Source organism: Xyrauchen texanus, chromosome 30 (genome assembly GCF_025860055.1).
Source record: "Xyrauchen texanus isolate HMW12.3.18 chromosome 30, RBS_HiC_50CHRs, whole genome shotgun sequence".
Lineage (NCBI taxonomy): Eukaryota > Metazoa > Chordata > Actinopteri > Cypriniformes > Catostomidae > Xyrauchen > Xyrauchen texanus.
This window is the reverse complement of record NC_068305.1, coordinates 41,158,153-41,182,703: the sequence shown is the minus strand read 5'-3', so window position 1 is coordinate 41,182,703 and position 24,551 is coordinate 41,158,153. Positions and strand designations below refer to the sequence as shown.

General features: G+C 42.2%; 1 protein-coding gene across 1 annotated transcript in view; it reads left to right on the top strand.

Moving 5' to 3' along the window:
• Window positions 1-7,233: 7,233 nt before the first annotated feature.
• LOC127623971 (MAM domain-containing glycosylphosphatidylinositol anchor protein 2-like) overlaps window positions 7,234-24,551 on the top strand; it is a 127,377-nt gene continuing 110,059 nt past the window's right edge. Inside the window, exons 1-2 of the mRNA XM_052098539.1 lie at window positions 7,234-7,378; window positions 15,861-16,000. Of these exons, the coding sequence (XP_051954499.1) occupies window positions 7,234-7,378; window positions 15,861-16,000 (285 nt within the window). The remainder of the gene's footprint in view (window positions 7,379-15,860; window positions 16,001-24,551) is intronic.

Here is a 24,551-nt window from a genome sequence, read left to right as displayed (position 1 = left end):
GCATTTCTGGTTGGTTTCTAGGGTGTTGTGGGTCCTTGCCAAGGCATTTCTGGTTGGTTTTTAGGGTGTTATGGGTCCTTGCCAAGGCATTTCTGGTTGGTTTCTAGGGTGTTGTGGGTCCTTGCCAAGGCATTTCTGGTTGGTTTCTAGGGTGTTGTGGGTCCTTGCCAAGGCATTTCTGGTTGGTTTCTAGGGTGTTGTGGGTCCTTGCCAAGGCATTTCTGGTTGGTTTCTAGGGTGTTGTGGGTCCTTGCCAAGGCATTTCTGGTTGGTTTCTAGGGTGTTGTGGGTCCTTGCAAAGGCATTTCTGGTTGGTTTCTAGGGTGTTGTGGGTCCTTGCCAAGGCATTTCTGGTTGGTTTTTAGGGTGTTGTGGGTCCTTGCCAAGGCATTTCTTGTTGGTTTTAGGGTGTTGTGAGTCCTTGCCAAGGCATTTCTGGTTGGTTTTTAGGGTGTTGTGAGTCCTTGCCAAGGCATTTCTTGTTGGTTTTTAGGGTGTTGTGAGTCCTTGCCAATGCATTTCTGGGAGGTTTTTAGGTTGTTGTGTGTCCTTGCCAAGGCATTTCTTGTTGGTTTTTAGGGTGTTGTGAGTCCTTGCCAAGGCATTTCTGGTTGGTTTCTAGGGTGTTGTGGGTCCTTGCCAAGGCATTTCGTTGGTTTTAGGTGTTGGGTCCTTGCCAGGCATTTTGTTGGTTTCTAGGTGTTGTGGTCCTTGCCAATGCATTTCTGGGTGGTTGCTAGGGTGTTGTGGGTCCTTGCCAATGCATTTCTGGGTGGTTGCTAGGGTGTTGTGGGTCCTTGCCAAGGCATTTCTGGGTGGTTGCTAGGGTGTTGTGAGTCCTTGCCAATGCATTTCTGGGTGGTTGCTAGGGTGTTGTGGGTCCTTGCCAAGGCATTTCTGGGTGGTTGCTAGGTGGTTGTGTACTGCTCGAGTCCCTCCTTCAATGGAAGTCTATGGAACTGTTTTATCATGCACTGATTATTGCTAATTAAACGCTACTGGACGAGATAAACTGAGGTTAAATACCAAGTGTTAGAGGGCGTTCAAATTACTATGATAACAACAATAGTAAAAGTGTGATGCTTGACATAAAAACACCACTAATAATATAATGCATGCTATAATTCCACACATACTGTATATGAGGTTTTGGCTCTATAAATGCTTTATGATTGAAGAGGAATTATGCTCTAAATGTTCAACATGTTTAATTGTTTGTTAGAAATATAGAAAACATAATATTCTATAGAGGACACATTGACCCTGCAGTAATATGTTCAACATTAGAGATATTCTCAAGTGCAAATAGCCGTACATCGGCCAATTAAGAGAATAATTAATTCAGAACAGCTTTACGCTTGCAGTAAAAGATAACTGGAACTGTAAACAATAATCGGCTGCTTGTTCAAGAAAACTGTTCAAAAGCGAAGAGGCGAGTGACAGCTCATAAAGCTAGATTCAGACTGGGAAGGCTCAAGCTGTAGTTTCTTGAACATCAATACATTAAAGCCATTTTCCAGACGGGATGATTATAAAGAAAGTGTTACTGTGTGGAATGCATGTATGTTTGGAAGCGAGACTGTAAGTGATTGAAAAATAAATGTTTGGCCATCTCTCACACTCTTGCGAAACCAAATCAGCTGATACACAGAAGTGATTGAAATCATCTTTTTCCATAAGTGACACAATATGAAGTGTATCGAAACACTCTCAAACAGTGATCAGCTCACAAGAGCGTGAAATTGAGCACTCGACGACAGGAGGAAAGAGACGGAGAGGGGCAAAAAAAAGGCAAATGAACATACGTTGATGTGTTTGTACTGTAAGGTGTTCAGGCCGCAGAAGTATAATGCATGCTTCATGATGGTGCTACAGGCAAGACCTTGACCTACAGCGGGAAAAGTAATTTCAATATAAATGGGGTGGCACGGATTTGAACCGCTTTAAAAAAATGAATGTGTCACAGTGTCTCAGATGCATGTGGGTCAACGATGATTGTTGGACGCTTTTTGCAATCAGCCAACCTGGTCTCATGGGATCACGTTACTATACCTGCATTTTTCACCAAAATTATATGTGTCTCGTTGTACGTATCGCATCAGTTTCCTGGTGAGATGAACACTTGAGGCCGCTACAACAACAACCACTTTTAATCCCTTTCACACAAGTCACGAGTAAAACGGCAGATTATCAATGCATAAACACTCAATTTTCGCCCTGTTGCTCACACAAATATCGTATGATGTCTAAACACTTACTGTAGCGCATGACTCATTTAACATTTGCATTACATCATCAACTACATTCGCAAGCTTGTATAAGAGTGATTAAATCGTGCGGCAGCTCGACTGATACAGTGTTGCACTTGTGATGTAAAGGAGCGGGTACGAGTCCTGAAGAGCACACGAGTCCACACGTGAACCCAAAGTCTCATAGAAGCACCATAAAATGACCTTAATCATGTTTTGACTCTATCGGTTAGGTTTAGGTTTATGGTTTAGGGTAGGGATGTAACCTCATCTGTTTGGAAAACAATTCACTCGCTTTTAGCGCCACACAGTGGACATTTCACCTCAGCACTCTTTTTAGGAAACACGTAATATCATACAAAGCGAAAATGTTGCCATAGTCACCAGGGGTGGACTGGGAAGAGATATCGGCTCGGGGGGGGGGTCGCTCATGTCGCTGCCCCCTTCGGCATATCGCCAAGCCGGTTTGTGGCCTGTTCTGCATAATGCGCCGGAGCATTTCAGCTTAGTCCCGGTTCTCCCGATGGCCAGTTCGCCCCTGATTGGAGTGTGGTGTGTCGGCCCACCTGGAAAATGCCCGGTATGCCAGATTACCAGTCCAGCCCGGACAGTCACAACACATCAGGCTGAAAATGTCGTTCACTCCTTATGTGCGATAGAAATACACAAAATTGGCAAAATAATTATTTTTACATTTTCCGTTCCTTTCTAAATAAATAAATAAAATAATTCCTTTCTTCATGGAATATTCAGGTTCTATACAATCAACAGCATTTATGGCATAATGTTTATTTTTGTCTCGTCCCTCCTTTATATATATATATATATATTAAGGGTCGGGAGTAACGGAATACATGTAACGGGATTACATATTTAAAATACTAAATATAAGTAACTGTACTCCACTACAGTTACAATTTAAATCATTGATAATTAGAATACATTTACATTCAAAAAGTATTTAGATTACTGAAGAGATTACTTTGCATTTTGTTGTCATTTGTATCATTTAATATTTAGTTCGTTCAGATGGAAACATTTATACATATAAATGATCTAAAGTGCATCTGAACAGCGGTGAAACACTTTCTTATGATGTGTTACATGCGAGCAGACAGAGAAGAGCAGACAGAGAAGAGCAGACAGAGAAGAGCAGACAGAGAAGAGCAGACAGAGAAGTACGTTTGAAGTAAGTTCGAAGTTCGTTTGAAGTATGTTTGAAGTTCGTTTGAAGTTCGTTTGAAGAACGTTTGAAGTTCGTTTGAAGTTTGTTTGAAGTAAGTTTGAAGTACGTTTGTAGTTCGTTTGAAGTTCGTTTGAAGTAAGTTTGAAGTTCGTTCGAAGTAAGTTTGAAGTTCGTTTGAAGTTCGTTTGAAGTTCGTTTGAAGTAAGTTTGAAGTTCGTTCGAAGTAAGTTTGAAGTTCGTTTGAAGTACGTTTGAAGTTCGTTTGAAGTAAGTTTGAAGTTCGTTTGAAGTTTGTTTGAAGTAAGTTTGAAGTTCGTTTGAAGTTCGTTTGAATTTTTTTTGAAGTTCGTTTGGAGCAGAAGAAATAGAACTAAACCCTGTGTAAATCGTTAGCGTTACGCTAAGCTAAAATGCTATTTCTAGCCATTTTACCAGACACTTGCATTGAACCAGAATAGGCTATTCCTTTAAGCTAGCCTGGAAAAGCCGGAATGCTTTTCTTCGCTGGTCTCTCATGTTGGTCTGGTTAAACCATCTTAAACCAGCTAAGACCATCAAACCAGCTAGGCCTGTTTAAAATCAGCTGCGTAAATGAATGAGTTTAATTAAGACAGGAGGTTCATTCGGTCTTAATCTTGCCAAGATCTTTGAACAAACCGTCTGTTAGCAGCATCGGAACGGCGAGGGGGACGCGACGCTAAATAACACAAACAGCCGTTTAGACGCGCCCAATCTCATTACTGCTTTCAGTCGGGACGAGCCGTAAAATCCCCAAACCCCACAGAACGTTGAATTAACAAGCAAGCACTCTTCAAGCAAGTGTTTCTGAGGCGTTTAATTTGCTGTGACCTCCGCCGCTGAAGAATAGTCATTATTACAGACTCGTTTGCTCGCCGACACCTCACGTGATTGTCCCAGAGCAATTACGGCGTGTTTGTGGGGATGTAATTATTTCTCAATAGATGCAATTATGCAATCCCACCTTTACCGTCGCTGGCTCACGCCGTGTTTGGGAGCGTCTGTACTCCGGATTTCATTGTTTACTCGCTGAAAAGCAGCATGCGAGTTTATACGTGCAAATTTGTCTGGGCTAAATGACGTCGTTAATTATGTTCTAATGTGGCATGTCAACACGGTACAGTAGCTTTAATGAGCACTTCCTGTGATCTGTTTATTCTGATCAGCATCGCAGTGTGTTGTAATTGAATTCATGTGGCGTTCAGGACCCCCCATCCTTGATTAATCGTGACTTTCAGAGGTTTGATTGATGGAGGTGCAGGAGATGGACCATTATTGAGGGGTTGTTTTCACAGTGCCAGACAGGATGATGGGATTGCACTTGGACTTGTGATGGAGATCAAATGATATCTTGATGTGGACGATATTCAGTATACAGTACATACAGTATACAGTATCCCTGTGTGGTGTACCCGTATGGCAAGCCTTTATTTTCTTTCACTTTCTCATTGTTGGAAATGAAAAGGGGCAAAAGTTGCTAATAATACATGCTGTTTTTTTAAGCCACAGTTGATTTTGTCTCCACAAATGTCTCTTATTAAACACATTTTGGTACATTTCTTCTACATCATCATTTTTTTACAGCATCTTTGATACGTTTATTAAACGTTGCTGTTATACGATTAACTCTATCTAACATGAACATTGTCAGATGGCAACTCTGTACCACTGATGTATTTTCCCATTGATAATTTGTATCGATAGTGGGATTAATAATGCATAATAATGCACTTATTAATTTATTCGGAAATGTTAACCATAACACAATTGCATGTATGCATAAATAACACAATCATGATCTTTTCAGATCACATCAATGTTTTAGGGCAAGAAGAGTGCATAGTGCGCACCTCTGAAGATGAAAATAATCAACTATATTGAAGAATGCATAATAATGATTTTCTCAATTTTAGTTCGTTTTGGACCATTTTCCATTGTGGTACAGAAATGCCGTAATGTATGGCAGCGTTTCCCAAATTCTTAATATATGTATATATGTATATATAAATTGTTTAGTTTTGTTATTAGATCAAATGGGATTAATATAAAATATACCATCGTTAGGACATAATGTGTACCATACATGTTTAATGACCCTCTCTTAAAGGTACAGTATGTCAGATTCAGAAACGCTTGTTTTTAGTGACACCTGTGGCCGTTCAGTGAACTGCAGCCTGTTGCTCGTGATTGCGCACACACTCGAGTCCAGGGCGTGCTGAGTGACTCCAGCCAGGTCTCCTTAGCAACCAAATTGGGCCAGTTGCTAGGGAGGGTAGTGTCACATGGGGTAAACTCCTCGTGGTGGTGATTAGTGGTTCTCTCAATGGGGCGTGTGATGAGTTGTGTGTGGATCGTGGACAGTAGCATGAGCCTCCACATGCTGTGAGTCTCCGCGGTGTCATGCACAACGAGTCACGTGATCAGATGCGCCGATTGAAGCGGAGGCAACTGAGATTCGTCCTCCACCACCCGGATTGAGACGAGTAACTACGCCACCACGAGGACCTACTAAGTAGTGGGAATTGGGCGCTCCAAATTGGGGAGAAAAAGGGGATAAAAATAATAAATAAATACAAAATAAATGATCATTATTCTTGGTCACAAGTGTAACCAGTGGGAAACTACAGATACGCACCAATAATAAGCACCAATAGAAAATGGCAAACAATAAAGTTGCATAATTTTACTTTTTTTAGCCGAGTGGGAGGGATAAAAACAATATTAACCAATAATATCAGAGCCTCGCATCCACGCCTCAATCAAATCCCAATGGATAAAATCAAGTCCTGCCACATTGAATATTCTGGTTCACTCACTGACTGTCCTAATTGATCCCAAAATGAGCTCTCCTTTGTGTTTGTTATGGTTATTGATCTGCTAATGTTGTTGTGATCAGTAAACCTGAGCGCTGGGGTCTTTGGGTCACTGGATGTAAGAGTATCAATATCATTATCCTGTTTAGTGTGACTTATTACGATTACATTTTACAAAGCCAAACGAGGTCTGTTACACAAACCGCTGCTGAGAACATATATAAAAAAACCTCATTCAGATTCAAATTTTGAGTTTTAATTTGAAGCATGCCCCATAATCGAGAGAAGACAGTTGAACAGTAAATATCTGAACAGAAATGAAGGTCTAAAAGTTAAATTATGTGAGAAAATGAATCGAACTGAAATCTCTTTAGAGATGACGGCAGACAAACATGCTATCCTTGATGCAAGCGTTTGTTTGAATACAGCAAGTGCACTAATGAGTAATCTGGCACACAGGTTATAAAGGAGATTACAGGACAATTATGGGATGTATCCTTGAATCCGGTGGGTCAGGTGGAGCGGGTTTGGTTTGTTTATTCCGTTGTTTTTGTCTCTATGGAGAAATACACCTCCAAGGCCTGTGGAAAATATCACAAAACCAGGGGAGATACTGTATTTGCTCATAACCAAAACATGTTTTTTTTCCTGCATGGAATTATTCAGCAGTGAAATGTAATGTTTAATAATGCAGTGTGTTTATGTAACTAGTGCTTCAAATCCCCTCTACAACAGTTCCATCTGCAACTCAATTTTTTCCCAGAAAGAAAGAGCAAACCCTGACGGATCTACATAGCGATCTTTATTTAGCTTTGCAATTAGCTAGCGTTTTTTATCGGTACATTGTAAAGCTCTTGCTTTAGCTAACTGTAACGGGAGCATATCTATGTCCCCAGGGTCCTGTGTTCCCCAGATTTATATGTTACATACTGAACACATGACAAGGGTCCAACATAGACACGTATAGATGCATAACTCGGCCGAGCAGGGTCGAATTGACCCCAATCTCGGGACGATGGTATTCCTGGTTTTCCCTTTGCGAATGATGGTGGTACATTCGGCAGGGCAGCTGCGGATACGACCCCCCGAGGCCAAACGTCCAACACAGAACTGTATAGATGCATAACTTGGCCGAACAAGGTCGAATTGACCCCAATCTCGGGACGATGGTAGTCCTGGTGGTCCCTTAGCGAATGATGGTGGTACATTTGGCAGGGCAGCTGCGGACACGACCCCCCGAGGCCAAACGTCCAACACAGACCTGTATAGATGCATAACTTGGCCGAACAAGGTCGAATTGACCCCAATGTCGGGACGATGGTAGTCCTGGTGGTCCCTTAGCGAATGATGGTGGTACATTTGGCAGGGCAGCTGCGGACACGACCCCCCGAGGCCAGACGTCCAACACAGACCTGTATAGATGCATAACTTGGCCGAACAAGGTCGAATTGACCCCAATCTCGGGACGATGGTAGTCCTGGTGGTCCCCAAGCGAATGATGGCGGTACATCTTTCCAGGCAGCCGCGAACACGACCCCCCGTGGCTGAACGTCCAACATGGACACGTATAGATGCATAACTTGGCCGAACAAGGTCGAATTGGCCCCAATCTCGGGACAATGGTAGTCCTGGTGGTCCCTAAGCGAATGATGGCTATACATCTGGCCGGGCAGCTGCGGACACGACCCCCCGAGGCCAAACGTCCAACACAAACCTGTATAGATGCATAACTTGGCCGAACAAGGTCGAATTGACCCCAATGTCGGGACGATGGTAGTCCTGGTGGTCCCTTAGCGAATGATGGTGGTACATTTGGCAGGGCAGCTGCGGACACGACCCCCCGAGGCCAAACGTACAACACAGACCTGTATAGATGCATAACTTGGCCGAACAAGGTCGAATTGACCCCAATGTCGGGACGATGGTAGTCCTGGTGGTCCCTTAGCGAATGATGGTGGTACATTTGGCAGGGCAGCTGCGGACACGACCCCCCGAGGCCAAACGTCCAACACAGACCTGTATAGATGCATAACTTGGCCGAACAAGGTCGAATTGACCCCAATCTCGGGACGATGGTAGTCCTGGTGGTCCCCAAGCGAATGATGGTGGTACATCTTTCCAGGCAGCCGCGAACACGACCCCCCGTGGCTGAACGTCCAACATGGACACGTATAGATGCATAACTTGGCCGAACAAGGTCGAATTGGCCCCAATCTCGGGACAATGGTAGTCCTGGTGGTCCCTAAGCGAATGATGGCTATACATCTGGCCGGGCGGCTGCTTACACGGCCCCTGCGGCCGAATGTCAAACCCGGACACGTATAGATGCATAATTTGGCCGAGCGGGGACGGATCGGCCCCAATCTCGGGACGATGGTAGTCCTGGTGGTCCCTTAGCAAATGATGCCGGTACATCCAACCGGGCAGCCGCAGACACGACCCCCCCATGGCCGCACGTCCAACACAGACCCATATAGATGCATAACTTGGCTGAACAAGGTCGAATTGGCCCTAATCTCAGGACGATGGTAGTCCTGGTGGTCCCAAAGCGAATGATTGTGGTACATTCGGCAGGGCAGCTGCGGACTCGACCCCCGAGGCCAAACGTCCAACACAGACCTGTATAGATGCATAATTTGGCCGAACAAGGTCGAATTGGCCCCAATCTCGGGACAATGGTAGTCCTGGTGGTCCCTAAGGGAATTATGGTGGTACATCCGGCCAGGCAGCCGCAGACACGACTCCCTGCGGCCGAACATCCAACACTGACACGTATAGATGCATAATTTGGTCGAGCGGGGTCGGATCGGCCCCAATCTCGGGACGATAGTAGTCCTGGTGGTCGCTAAATGAATAACGGCGGTACATCCAGCCGGGCAGCCGCGGACACGACCCCCTGTGGCCGAACGTCCAACCCGGACGCGTATAGATGCATAATTTGGCCGAACAAGGTCGAATTGGCCCCAATCTCTGGATGATGGTATTCCTGGTGGTCCCTATGTGAATCATGGTGGTACATTTGGCAGGGCAGCCACGGACACGTATTTGTGTCCGTCCAACACGGACACAAATAGATGCATAATTTTTTCTCGAGATGATGGTAGTCCTGGTGGTCCCTAAGCATCCGCAGACACGACCCACCGAGGCCAAACGTCCAACACAGACCCGTATAGATGCATAACTTGGCCGAACAAGGTCAAATTGGCCCCAATCTCGGGACGATGTATCCTTGAATCCGGTGGGTCAGGTGGAGCGGGTTTGGTTTGTTTATTCCGTTGTTTTTATCTCTATGGAGAAATAACATTTACATTTCTGCATTTGGCAGACGCTTTTATCCAAAGCGACTTACAGAGCATATATTACAGGGACAATCCCCCTGGAGCAACCTGGAGTTAAGTGCCTTGCTCAAGGACACAATGGTGTTGGCCGTGGGATTCGAACCAGCAACCTTCTGATTAACAGCCCTGTGCTTTAGCCACTACGCCACCACCACTCCAACTATAAACACTGTACGCCTCCAAGGCCTGTGGAAAATATCACAAAACCAGAGGAGATACTGTATTTGCTCATAACGAAAACATGTTTTTTTTCCTGCATGGAATTATTCAGCAGTGAAATGTAATGTTTAATAATGCAGTGTGTTTATGTAACTAGTGCTTCAAATCCCCTCTACAACAGTTCCATCTGCAACTCAATTTTTTCCAGAAATAAAGAGCAAACCCTGACGGATCTACATAGCAATCTTTATTTAGCTTTGCAATTGGCGAGTGTTGTTTTTTATCGGTACATTGTAAAGCTCTTGCTTTAGCTAACTGTAACGGGAGCATATCTATGTCCCCAGGGTCCTATGTTATCCAGATTTATATGTTACATACTGAACACATGAAAAAGGGTCCAACACAGACCCGTATAGATGCATAACTCGGCTGAGCGGGGTCAGATCAGCCTCAATCTCGGGACGATGGTAGTCCTGGTGGTCCCTTTGCGAATGATGGCGGTACATCTGGCTGGGCGGCTGCTGACACGGCCCCCACGGCCGAACGTCCAACACGGACATGTATCAATGCATAACTCGTCCGAACGAGGTCGAATTGGCCCCAAACTCGGAACGATGGTAGTCCTGGTGGTCCTTAAGCGAATGATGTCAGTACATCTGGCTGGGCGGCTGCTAACATGGCCCCCTGCGGCCGAACGTTCAACACAGACCCGTATAGATGCATAACTTGGCCGAACGAGGTCAAATTGGCCCCATTCTCGGGACGATGATAGTCCTGGTGGTCCCTAAGCGAATGATGGCTATACATCCGGCCGGGCAGCCACGGACACGACCCCCCTGCGGCCGAACTTCCAACACGGACACGTATCGATGCATAACTTGGCTGAACGAGTTCAGATTGTCCCCAAACTCGGAACGATGGTAGTCCTGGTGGTCCCTAAGCAAATGATGTTGGTACATCCAGCTGGGCAGCCGCGGACATGACCCACTGCGGCAGAACGTCCAACATGGACACGTACAGATGCCATATAAATCTGGGGAACATAGGAATGACCCCACTGTTACACATTCAATTTACACGTACAAGGAGATTTAAATTTTCACCAACAGTGCCGTTTTTTTCTTAACCTACGGATCTAATTTGGTCCAGTTTGGTTTCTTCTGAAATACTGATCTTTTTCTAGTTAAGGGAGTTTGAGAATCCCTACTGTGAAAGTCGTAGTAAAGAAAATGGAAAAATAACAAATCTCCTATTATGGACTTGAATTTTACAAGCCTTTCATTGGTTGTGGGTGGTTGACATTTAAGCATGAAACATTGGGGGAAAAAATTACATGAAACACAACATGAAAATTATATTGTTCTGTTGCACATACTGTAATTTTGTCTACTCAGAAAAGGTCACTGGTAATTGCATTTATTTGTTTATTAAACTTATTTATAACTCCCAGTGAATGAAACCGTCATGTAGCACAACCTTTGATGTATATTTCTAACAACACAGACCTCAACACCACCAAATGCAAATGAACTATAGTTTTATTTATAAAACTATATTTATTTATATTTTTTTAACTTATATTTTTAACTTTATTTTACTTTAATTCCAGTCTGATCTCACGAATATTCCGTGGCCATTTGCTAAAGGAAATTACATGCTTCACTGCACATTTTGCTTCAGTTTCCCAAAGGAATGTCCAGCAGGGGAATCATGTCATAATCAGACGAGACGTATAACCATATTTTTTTTAGATGGAGCTTTTATTGAGTAAAACGTACCTCTCTAACCTAAACTTAACCAATAGTGTTCAAAAACAAAATGCGACATGAAAAGCACATTTTCTGAACCACACGGTCTTCCGTGTCTAAAGTCCAACACACTATCCGGTGAGCTACCGCACAAGCTAATCACTTTGGAATAAAAGTCTGTAATACAAGTGTTAAAATGTATCATTTTTCAAATGATGCGTTACAGTAAAAGTGTTCCGATGTTGTAACATAACAGCGAAAAATACGTGTTTATAAAGTAACAATCAGCCGTTTTACTCGTGATCTGTGTGATGGTCAATAAAACGTACTATTGTTGTAGCGCCTCTAGTGTTCATTTCACCAGGAAACTGTCGAGAAATGTAAAAAAAAGTTACAAAAATGTAGTTATAGTAACGTTAATTCTACGAGAGTCTAGGTTGTTTAATTCCCTTAGAGACCGACCAGTTAGCAAACAGAATTTCAATTCAGGCATCACATTTGAGCTAACCTCCTGTCCAACACTTAGTCAAACGTCAGTCAACAGCCGGTGCTCATAAGAGAGATGTTTGGTCTCGGCAGGGGGAAATTGGAGCGCCTGTTTGGAGTCTTAATTCAGTTCTAGATCCTCTCTGCAGCAATTCATCAAACAGCTGGCCGCTAACAGCCCATCACAGGAGAGTTACGACCGCCGTTCGGCCAATGCGGCTCTTATCGGTCTCCACAGATGTCTGTTCCATGTTGCTTAGCAAAACAAACCTGCACAACTAGCAATTGGCGCCAAAGAGTCGTTAAAATCACTAGACAACAGGACAAAACCTCATCCATGCATCTATCTAGAACACAAACTCTTTCTGGGCTTTTCTGAATTTCTGTTTATGAACACGAGTTTATGTTTTTATAAAAAGTTTTATTTTATTCAGACATCTGTTTTGTTTACCCTTACAAAAATTAACCATTTCACTACAGTAACTATAGTGTAACCATGGTATTTAGTGAAACCATAGTTACCACACAATTATCCATTAGGGTTTGGTTCGCTGTCCTTTTCGGTGCTGTTTTGTTGTCCGTTCTGCATAATGCGCCGGCTTGTTTTTGCTTATCGCAGCCCATTCGGCACGTTTCGCGGCCAACCCACCGTCCCGCTCAGTTCTCCTGCTGGCCAGTCCGCCCCTGATCAGCCCCAAAGTGCGTCGGCCCACCGGGAAAATGTCCGGTATGCCAGACTGCCAGTCCAGCCCTGATCTCCGTGCACGTTTAGAGAGAATCTCTGTACATTTTTTAAATAATAATAATAAAACACAATTCACTCAACGGTGCTGCTGCATCGCATTATTAGATTAAAAAGTTCCGGGTCAAATGCTCGTTGTTCTAGCGGCCACACGTGTCATCAATTATTTTATGTGGGCATACGCAAAATCCTAAAACAGATAGGAGGGCACTGCTGTATGCTGTTTCTCTGATTTTCTCTCATTACCTCTTCAAGGTGCTGATCTCTCTTGTGATGGAACAAGCGATAGTCTGCTTATGTTTTTCAGTATTTATGAAGTTAAGATGAGTGGAAGAAGAAACCTTTCCATCCTGCACAAGTATTTGCTAATATAGCCCTAATCCATTTTATTTCACTTTGAAGATTATGAATGTTGTTCGTGGTCACCAAATAATAATACCCCTAGTTAAAGACATAAAATAAATTATTATTTACCTAACCCTAACCTAACCCTAACCTACAACTAACCTAACCTAAACCAAACCTAACCCTAACCTAGCCTTAACCCTGACCTAAATCTAACCCTAACCCTAACCTAAATCTAACCCTAACCTAGCCTTAACCCTGACCAAACCCTAACCTAAATCTAACCCTAACCTAAACCTAACCCTAACCTAGCCTTAACCCTAACCTAACACTTACGTAGCCTTAACCCTGACTTAACCTAACCCTAACCTAGCCTTAACCCTGACCTAACCCTAACATAACCTAAACCTAACCCTAACATAACCTAACCCTAAAATAAACCTAACCTAACCCTAACCTAGCCTTAACCCTGACCTAACCAACCCTAACCTAGCATTAACCCTGACCTAACCCTAACATAACCTAAACCTAACCCTAACATAACCTATCCCTAAAATATACCTAACCCCAACCTAGCCTTAACCCTAAACCTGACCAAACCTAACCTAATCCTAACCCTAACCTAGCCTTAACCCTGACTTAACCTAACACTAACCTAGCCTTAACCCTGACCTAACCCTAACATAACCTAAACCTAACCCTAACATAACCTAACCCTAAAATAAACCTAACCTAACCCTAACCTAGCCTTAACCCTGACCTAACCCTAACCTAGCCTTAACCTGACCTAACCTAACATAACCTAAACCTAGCCTAACATAACCTATCCTAAAATATACCTAACACCTAGCCTTAACCTAAGCCTGACCAAGCCTAACCTAATCCTAACCTAACCTAGCCTTAACCTGACAACCTAACACTAACCTAGCCTAACCTGACCTAACATAACCTAAGCCTAGCCTAACATACCTAACCTAAATAAACCTAACCTAACCCTAACCTAGCCTTAACCCTGACCTAACCCTAACCTAGCCTTAACCCTAACCTAACCCTAACCTAGCCTGAAACCTAACCTAACCCTAACCTAGCCTTAACCCTAACCTAACCCTAACCTAGCCTTAAACCTATCCTAACCCTAACCTAGCCTTAACCCTAAACCTGACCTAAACTAAACCTAACCTAACCCTAACATAAACCTAACCCTAACCTAGCCTTAACCCTGACCTAACCCTAACCTAACCTAACCTTAACACTTTTACTTTTAGGATCGATTCGCCCATCCCTATCTTGCAGCAAAACCGCTTGACATCCATTGCTTAGAAAAAAATAAAAAACTAAATTAGCAGACAAAACCAAAAGATGCATTTGCTGTTTGAAAGTTGTGAAAATATTTCACTATATTCCAGTGATTCAAACGATAAGGATTCTAATTTTGAGCTGAAATGACACCCCCCACACCCCCCACCCCGTAACAAAAAGTTGGCAATCCTGTTCTCCTATTTGTTGAACTGAAACTCAGAAGCTACAGCTCTATCCCTTGATCTAATGTCTTATATTTTGATTGGCTTATTGTCCAGAGGGGCGTGATTGACTTTAGATCTGAATTAAGATTCATTCTGCAAACTCAACAGAGTGAATATAACATTGTTTTAACGTTCCGCAGCTGTTTAATATCCTCTGGGATTTGATGTGCATGCAAAATACATTAAAAATACATTGTGTGTCTTGTTTACATGTTTGTGAGAGTGCACAGTAATTGTAGCAATGCTACTGAACATGCTATATATTTGGAAAGCGATAAGATGTCATTGTTTTGTTATGTAATGACAAGCAAGTCGAGCGTTGTTTGTCATAGTGGCTGTAATTGTTGCTCATTATGTTGCTTGTCATTGTGACTTGACATGGGGAGGAACTTCCTGTTGGTTGCTATGATACCATCGTCATGTTGTCAAGTTGAACTTCTGATCCAAAAGTGCAGCGCTGTATAATGAGACTCTTGACTTTGTGACTGTTGAACGTGTACGTGCGCTTAAAATAGCATGTCGAGCCCTCGGGACGGCTGACTGCGACCCGTTTTTGTTTCTGAATGAATATGTTGATAAATAATTCTCCCGTTTCTGCTTGAAATGTAAATGAGCGAATTGAGGTGCGAGTGTCGTGTGGCAAACATCAAATGTCAATTAGTCTGGAAATGGCATGAAAAGAAACCGCCACATTTCTGCTCTAATGACTTTTTTTGCACAATAAAGTCAAAGGGATCAAACAGCACGAGTACACTCTGGAAAATATGAGTGGCTTCTGCTTTATCACGCTGTTTAGGGTGTATGTTTCCTGAGTTGTACACCTCAAATAGTGTCAGCGTGATTTGTGTAGTGAAAGAGTGTCAATTACATGCTGTAAACATTGCAACACTGATCATATCTTTCTCAGTTAACATCTGTAAACCATGAGTAGCTTCTATCTTGGGATGGCACGGTTTCCATGTACTGTCACCAACACTACTTTTTGTAGATTTGCCAGTTTTATTTGGTTTAAGCAGGTCCAGTCTGGGTAATCTGGTGATTAGCTGGTCATCCAGATGGTCTCCCAACCGTAGAAGCTAATAAGTGCCCAAAACCTTCTAAAACCATCAAAATACACTAGCTGGACCAGCTTGACCACTTTAAACTGGGGTTCCTGCTCAGTGACTTGATATATAAACGTTTGTATTATTGTGGAAGTTGATTGGGATCATTGATGTTTATGTTCTGAGTATCTTCTTTTTATCTCCTCGCAGCACCTCCGACCGTTCGCATCATGCACTCAGGACACGCGTGTAACGTGGAAGAGGAGCGTTACTCGGAGCGAGTTTACACCATCCGAGAGGAAGAGACTCTTGAACTCACCTGCCTGGTCACTGGACATCCACGACCACAGGTGAGATCCGCTGTCCTCCAACGACCAATCACAGCCACCTATAACACCAGTAGGGCTGAAACGATTATGTCGACATTATCGGCAATGTCGACAATAAAATTGACGACAAGAATTGTCGTTGTCAAGTAGTCGTTTGATCTCATTTAACGTAACATGAGATCACATTAAACTCTAATGATATAAAATGCGTTATAGCTTTAATAAAGTTAAAATGATATGGAAGCTGTAGTAAATAACTACAAACACCAAAACTGAGTTGTGGGAATGTCCCGATCTAAGGGGGAGAGATTGAAACTGTTCCCGGCTGATGAACACTCTGTCACGGGACGCTCATCTACACTTAATGCAGCTAGACTATAACATGATTGCTTGTGACTTATTGAATCATGTTATATGCGTCACATACAGTATGAGTCATTCTTCGGGAATCAGTCTACACTGTTGTGGCGAGGAGGAGGGCGGGGCTGGGCCATGAGGACACACGGCTGGCACTGAATCGGGCTATTCAACCGGGAGTGGGATAAAGCCAGGCTGGAGGCGCCAGTTCGAGAGAGATGCATGCGGCTGGATTGTGTGTCTTTATGTTTTATGTTGTTTTAAGTTGATTTATATCATTAAGCTTTACGTAGGACGTTTCAGCCGGTTCCCGCCTTTTCCTTGCCCATCTCTTACCCCGTTACATTGGTGCCAAAACCCGGGAAGGAGGCGGAGGAGCCGTGGCCGTCCGCCAGGGGACGGAGGAGTTGCTACCGGCCGTTGGAAGTCGGAGGAACCTTTGTTGTCCGCCAGGAAGCGGAGAAGCCGTTACCATCCACCAGGGGTCGGAGGACTCACTGTCGTCCGCCAGGGGAGGAGCAGCTGTCATCCGCCACACTGTGGAGGAGTGGCTGAGGACCAGGTGATGGCGTGTCTGGGGACCTACGAGCTAGTTTTTCTCCTCTCTATCTCGCACTCTTTCCCTCTCCCCTCTCCCCTCTCCCCTCTCCCTCCCCTCGTCTCTCCCAGTGCTCCAGAGAGACGGAAGGGCAACACGTCCCCTCTAGGAAGGTCGGGGAGTACATCATGCCGTATTTTCCCTGGCCTCTCAGGCGGCAGAGGTGTGTGACGAGGAGGAGGGCGTGGCCGGGCCGTAATGATGGACGCCTGATGCTGAGTCAGCCCTCCCTGGCGGACAACAATGGTTCCTCCGACTCCCAACGGCCAGTAGCAACTCCTCCGTCCCCTGGCGGACGGCCACAGCTCCTCCGCTTCCTAGCGGACGGCAGCGGCGAGGACTCCACGACAGCGCATCGCTCCTCCTTCCCGGGTAAAGAGGAGCCTGTGATGCCAGTTTGAAAGTGTGTGTGTGTGTGTGTGTCTGTTTGTTTAAGTTCAGTTATGTCATTAAAATTATGTTGACTGTTCCCGCCTCCTCCTTGCCCGTCCTGTGAACCGTGGTGAATGGATACAATGACACCCGGGCCGGAGAGGTTTGGTGACCTTGGTGTGCACACATGTTAAGTTTGTACATTTGTACTGAGATGATTTCACCTCTAAAGAACAAAAATGTGCCAAAAAATGACTAAAACAGCAATTGTTAGTGGGGTGGCCAATGGGGTGGCCAATCTTCGGTCCATGGTGGCCACGGCTCCCCTGGCCACCCCCTAGCTCCGCCATTGGTCAAGGTTTGGTTGGTTAGCTATGAATATTTAACTGTTGCTCTGTATTATACACCTCCTTACTTATGGTGCGTTCACGGTTACAGTGACCAAAACGGTTTTCTGGTCATCATGGATGAAATCAAACTCTAAATGTGAATAAAGTAAAACTTCCCTGTACCTGAGAGATCATATTCCAGCTCTCCTGCTAAATCTCTCCAGTTTAGGCATTAGAGTAAATTAGGGTGTCACACTTATTTATTAATGTCTTAATTTAGCTCGGCACGCTCATCATGTCTCTCAGTGTCCCCAGGAGACGGCCGCGGAGAAATGATTCTGAGCTGTAATCCGTTCTCGTGCGGTTGGTTTTGCTCCTCACATATTTCCCAGCTGAATACGGCCACACAACGGAGTGAATAAACACCACTAACCCAGAATAAATCCATTTGCAGGGCGAAATCAAGCGAAGACTGTGTGTTTTTTGCTCCAGGAGACAAATACGTTGTGTTGCATCTTTGCATGTGAAATGAGTAATTATGTTGCTCATGTTGCAGTTATTGCAATGCTAAAATGGACCCATATCCAATTTAATGTTTAACAATTTCATTTTAAAATAATATGTATAATTATGACAGAATTTAGGCTGCCAGTTGAATATTTAATAAATCACATTTATTACACTGCATGCTGATACATTAATGAAAATAAAAATTATTACATATATCAATATTTGGTAAGATTAAAGAAATAAAGATAATTCAAAATACTAAATATATATACTAATTCAAATGACATATATTATTATTAATTATTATATAAAAATATATTATTATAAATATTATTTTAATCTCTCTCTTTATATAGTATATTAGATATTTTACTATTAATGTACTTTTGAATATTATTTACGGAATTTACATACTGATTGTTTTATAATTATTTTGGTATTAGTTGTATCTTTTTTATAGTATTAATCACAATTAAATTATCAAAATTAACATATTGAATCGACTGCCTTATTATATTATATTAAATTATATTATGTTATTTATATTATTATATTTTATATTATATTAATTATATTAAATTATATTATTTATATTATTATATTTTATTAAATTATATTAATTATATTATATAAAATTATATTATTATATTTTATTATGTTATATTATATTCAATTAATTTATATTATATTAATTATATTATATAAGATTATATTATTATATTATATTAATTATATTAAATTATATTATATTATGTTAAATTAAATTATATTTTATGATATTATATTATTAAATAATATTATGTTATTTATATTATTATATTTTGTTAAATTATATTTTGAATTATATATCAATTATATTATATAAAATTATATAATTATATTTTATTATGTTATATTATATAATATTAATTATATTAAATTATATTATATTATTAAATTGTATTATATTATTATATTATACTATTGTATTATATTATATTATGTTAAATATCTATTATATTATATGATATTATATTATTATATACATTTATTGCAATATATATACTTTTAAAGCCACTGCAATTTTGATTGTTTTAACGATTGTTTGACGTTACCACAGTCATTTTAGAAAACTCAATTTAGAGCATTTATAAAATGTATAATTACACGTCTAACATAAACCTGATTGATTTTTACAAGATGGCTGCTTGTATTTATGGTAATTCTGAAACATGTCGAAGACTCATTTGGGCCTTTTCTCGAAGCTTGACCTTTTAAAAAAATTCCTCTCACTCAAATGTTTATTTACGTTGTGTTTACTTCAGCGCGGATGGAAACACATGGCCAGTCTTGACCGGGATGTTTTAGCAGTGCTGAGGTCAGTTTGCTGGATTGGATAAATGAAATGGACTCTGCCAATTCACCTTAATTAATATTTAATTTCCCTTTGATCAATCAGCCCATTCATTTGTACTCTCCTCAGTCAAGCATTGCACGTAATGATTCCTGTATTTCAATTGTAAAGGTGAAGCTCCTTGAATAAGTGAGACATCCCGACTGTGATTTCTCTTGCGTGCGAGACGCTCCGTCTCTTCTCCGTTCTTAGTTAACATTTTAAAACGAGAGCGAGGCGAGATCAAAGTTTCCTTGCGCCTCCTTTGAAATCAAATCATTAGGAAATCTACTCCAGCCACAGGAACATTCCGGATCTGGGAACAACGTTCAGAACCGCAGGAGATGCTCAGAGACCAAAGTGAGAAGTTTTTATGAGCGCAGAGACATTAATGAGACTTTAAACCATATTAGAACGGTGCTATCTGGATTCATTAAAAGAACATCTAATCTAGTTTCATGTATCAAACGTTGTATTTATTTATTAAAAAGCCCGTCTGAACAGTTGAGTAAAACTTTTCAAAGACCACATCTGTAGTCTTTCAGATTTTGACTATCGGCATAAAGTCTGGACCATGTTGAAGAAACACCTAAAAATGCATGTAGGGAATTCTGAGATAAATCTGTGGAATAATCGGAATTTAGCGCTTTTGGATGGGATGAAAAATAATGATTGTCCCATTATTACGATTTCTGGTTTTTACAGGGCCTGTTGACGTTTCACGCAAGTGTGCCGCACAAGCCCTCAAAAGTGAAGCCAAAATGTCTCGATCGCCCCCCGGTGGCTGGTCCTATTATAGGTCATAAGCCCCGCCTCCCCATGTTATTCAACGGGACGTGAGACCAACTAAACAATTAAATTACACTTCACATATCTTTTTTCCAAAGATAGTTTCTGTCATTTACTGTCGTTTCTATCACGTTGATGTCATTTCAAGTGTTTGTTTTCAAAATAAGTTTGTTTTTAGTTATTTGATGCTATAAAAACGCTGCTGTGACATCATGATTGACAGCTGTGATTGACAGGTTCTCTGAGCGAAGTAGTCACTGAAGCACCAACAGACTTTTTGGGGGATCTTCGGAGGACTGAGGAGATTGGAGCTTTAAATTTAATATCTAAATTTCTATAATTAATTATTTCACACCGTCAAAAGTCAAAAGGGGCGTGTGCTTGCGATTGATTCAGCGAGAGTGAGGGCGGGGCCTTGATTTAGCAGCTTTACTTCCTGCTCACTACTGCGCAGGTCTGGTCCCGAAATCGCAACTGCGCAGACTCAAGTCCCAAGATGTCAGCGCCATATCGGGACACTGGCGGCTTCAGTTCTCACCAATGGAAAAGAGCGAAGGGGCGTCGGCCATCTTTTATTTACAATCTATGGTTTCACGTCCTAGTGGACGTTTTACGCCGTATTTCTCAAATATTTGTTAAAAGCACGGATATGGAAAACTAGATTTAGAAATTGGGAATTCCCATTAGAGAAGAGGCATTATTATTATTAAGCCAAAGTACATTAGTTTTAAATTATTATTTAGCTTGCACGTTACAATAAGGTTGTGTTTGTTAACATTAGTTAATTAACCCTAATTATCACGAACACTTTTACAGCAGTTATTAATCTTAGTTAATGGAATAATTTCTACATATTCTAATTAAGCATGATTAATAAAATTGCTTGTTCCGGATACCTAATGCAATAACTAATCTTAATGTATAGAGCCTTAATGTACATTAATGTTACCAAAGTGTTACCATTTGTATTATTAGTGGGTCACAAATAGTTATCCAAAAAATTCAAAATTCTTCTCCCCAATTTGGAACGCCCAATTCCCAATGCACTCCAAGTCCTTGTGGTGGTGTAGTGACTCGCCTCAATCCGGGTGGTGGAGGACGAATCTCAGTTGCCTCCACGTCAATCCGCGCATCTTATCACGTGACTTGTTGAGCGCGTTACCGTGGAGACGTAGCACGTGTGGAGGCTTCACGCTATTCTCCGCGGCATCCACACACAACTCACCACACGCTCCACCGAGAGCGAGAACCACATTATAGCGACCACGAGGAGGTTACCCCATGTGACTCTACCCTCCCTAGCAACCGGGCCAAACTGTGTTTCCCTTATCTAAGAGTAATGTCTAATGGGTTAAATGCGACACACTTAAGTCAAGGGGAAATTACGCTTTAAGTGTCATACTGAAGGGAATAACTTAAGGTGCTTTGCTCAACTCATGCCTGCGTGATCTCTATAATATTAATGTTTAGATTGAAATATTTCGATTGGAGAACACCTGGAAAATGTCTTCATAAATTGCCAGTTTTTCACGTTGGAAGTCAGAAGATGCTAACTATAGGATTTTCATCTCTGAATACGTATGGTGAGTTTAATACATTATGCATTGTATTAAAATAGATAATGTAATGCATGACAAGAATGACTCCTCAGCTGAATCATCAGCAAGATTAAATCAGTGTCAGAGTTCACAGGGCTGGTTTGCACACATTGCATTCCCGAGTGTACATGATGCAAAAAGCAATCTAGCAATTAGAAGGCAAAGTGTGAAGTTTGGAGTGGAGAATTCTCAGCAGGCCAGAGGTTTACATGCCAAGCGTGTGCTGGCATACATTGGCAGAATCACGACAAACGTGTGTGGTGGATCGGATTGATGGCACATCTATTTTTATTCACTAGCACCTCTGATTATTCTCTTCTAAGCAGTTGTTGAAGATACTCTGGTCATGTTATAGTGGTAGTGTGCATCTCATGCACTCCATAGGTAACTATGATGTGAATCATCATATTGTGAACACGAGTTGTGGCACTAACAACAGCCATGTTCCACTCACTGCAAAAGTCAAGGTGTTTTGGTGCTCCCTAGAGCAACCCCTAGTGTCACTACATCAACACTGCGTCTCGTTCCCTCCATCAGGGGACTTAGGGTAAAAGGCCCCCCTCACTTGGGGTAAAAGGCTCCCTCACTTGGGGTAAAAGGCACCATCACATGGGGTAAAAGGATCCCTCACTTGGGGTAAAAGGCTCCCTCACTTGGGGTAAAAGGCCCCCCTCACTTGGTGTAAAAGGCCCCCCTCACTTGGTGTAAAAGGCCCCCCTCACTTTTGGTAAAAGGCCCCCTCACTTGGGGTAAAAGGCCCCCTCAACTTGGTGTAAAAGGATCCCTCACTTGGGGTAAAAGGCCCCCCTCACTTGATGTAAAAGGCCCCCCTCACTTAGGGTAAAAGGCCCCCCTCACTTGGGGTAAAAGGCCCCCTCAACTTGGTGTAAAAGGATCCCTCACTTTGGGTAAAATGCCCCCCTCATTTGGGGTAAAAGGCCCCCCTCACTTAGGTGTAAAAGGATCCCTCACTTGGGGTAAAAGGCCCCCTCAATTTGGTGTAAAAGGCCCCCTCAACTTGGTGTTAAAGGCCCCCCTCACTTGGGGTAAAAGAATCCACCCTCACTTGGGGTAAAAGAATCCACCCTCACTTGGGGTAAAAGAATCATTTCCAGCACACCAAATAATTTAGCACATAATAAAGTTTTATCAATAGTTAGTGTACTCGCCGGACGATTACTCTTTTGGTGTGTTAGGTTGCCATGGTATCATCAACTTCTCTGATTGGCGGATCTCTCTTCGGGATTATGGGTAGTGTAGTGTAATACATTCTGGGAAATGCATGTGGGAATGATTTTGACATTTGGACATCCCAAGAAATGGGTAGTGCACTGGGTAGTGCACTCAGACATCTTTCTCAACACCTGGGAATTTATTGCCGTAATGGGTTTTGTTTACATCTGTTGATGCTTCACTTGCTGCTATTTTAAGGGTGAAAGAGTCCTTAGGCTCTAATTAGTGGTGATTTATTTCAGAGTTAGTGGAAATTACAGCGAATCGTTTTACTCTGCATCGCCATGGTGACGGTCTCAGGTAACTATAGAAGAAGGTGTAGGAGGTGATGTTTATGCATTCTAGAGTAGGAGGAATTTATGAATGAATTTGAATAGCTTTGAACTCCTCCGCCGTTGCTGAATACTCAACTCAGGGTTGAACGATCTTTTGTCGAGGCTACAAAATTTTCTGTTGTATGAAACAAACCATCAGCCTTCTGTTTTACAAAGCAAGGTGTATCTGAATTCCCACTTGTAGACTTTGACAAAACTTTCTTGTATCCCAATTTAATGTTGAGAGTCACTATCAGGAATCCATAGACTTTATTCACGATAGCGCCATCTTTGATTTTTAACGGGATTGACATTGAGGCTGTGAGGGATATACTTACAGTCTCTTCAATGGTCTGTTCTGCAGTTTAAAGTGTTTTTGGATTATTCTGCAGACAGAACATTGATAAAATTTCTGTCCAAGAACATTCAGTAGACCAAGAACTCCAGACAACACGAGTTGTGGAAAATCTTGTGAAAGCTTTATACCATGCGTGCTGTTGAAGATGGTGCTAGATTGAATAAGGTCTATAGGTAGTTCCTGAAGAGTGTAAACACTGTGACTCAATGACACTTTCAAAACATTCTCTAGCTACCCCACTGAATTGATGGTCAATACTCCTTAACTGATGTTCCCAACAAAAAAAAAATGTTTAGGGGTTAAAACTTTTAACCCCTAAACCCAACATAACCCCTAAACCCAAAACATCCCCTTAACCCAACACATCCCCTAAACCCAAAACATCCCCTAAACCCAACACAACCCCTAAACCCAACACATCCCCTAAACCCAACACAACCCCTAAACCCAAACACATCCCCTAAACCCAACACATCCCCTAAACCCAACACATCCCCTAAAACCCAACAACACATCCCCTAAACCCAACAAACATCCCCTAAACCCAACACAACCCCTAAACCCAACACATCCCCTAAACCCAACACAACCCCTAAACCCAACACATCCCCTAAACCCAACACAACCCCTAAACCCAACACATCCCCTAAACCCAACACATCCCCTAAACCCAACACAACCCCTAAACCCAACAACATCCCCTCTAACCCAACACCCTAACCCAACATCTCCTAAACCCAAC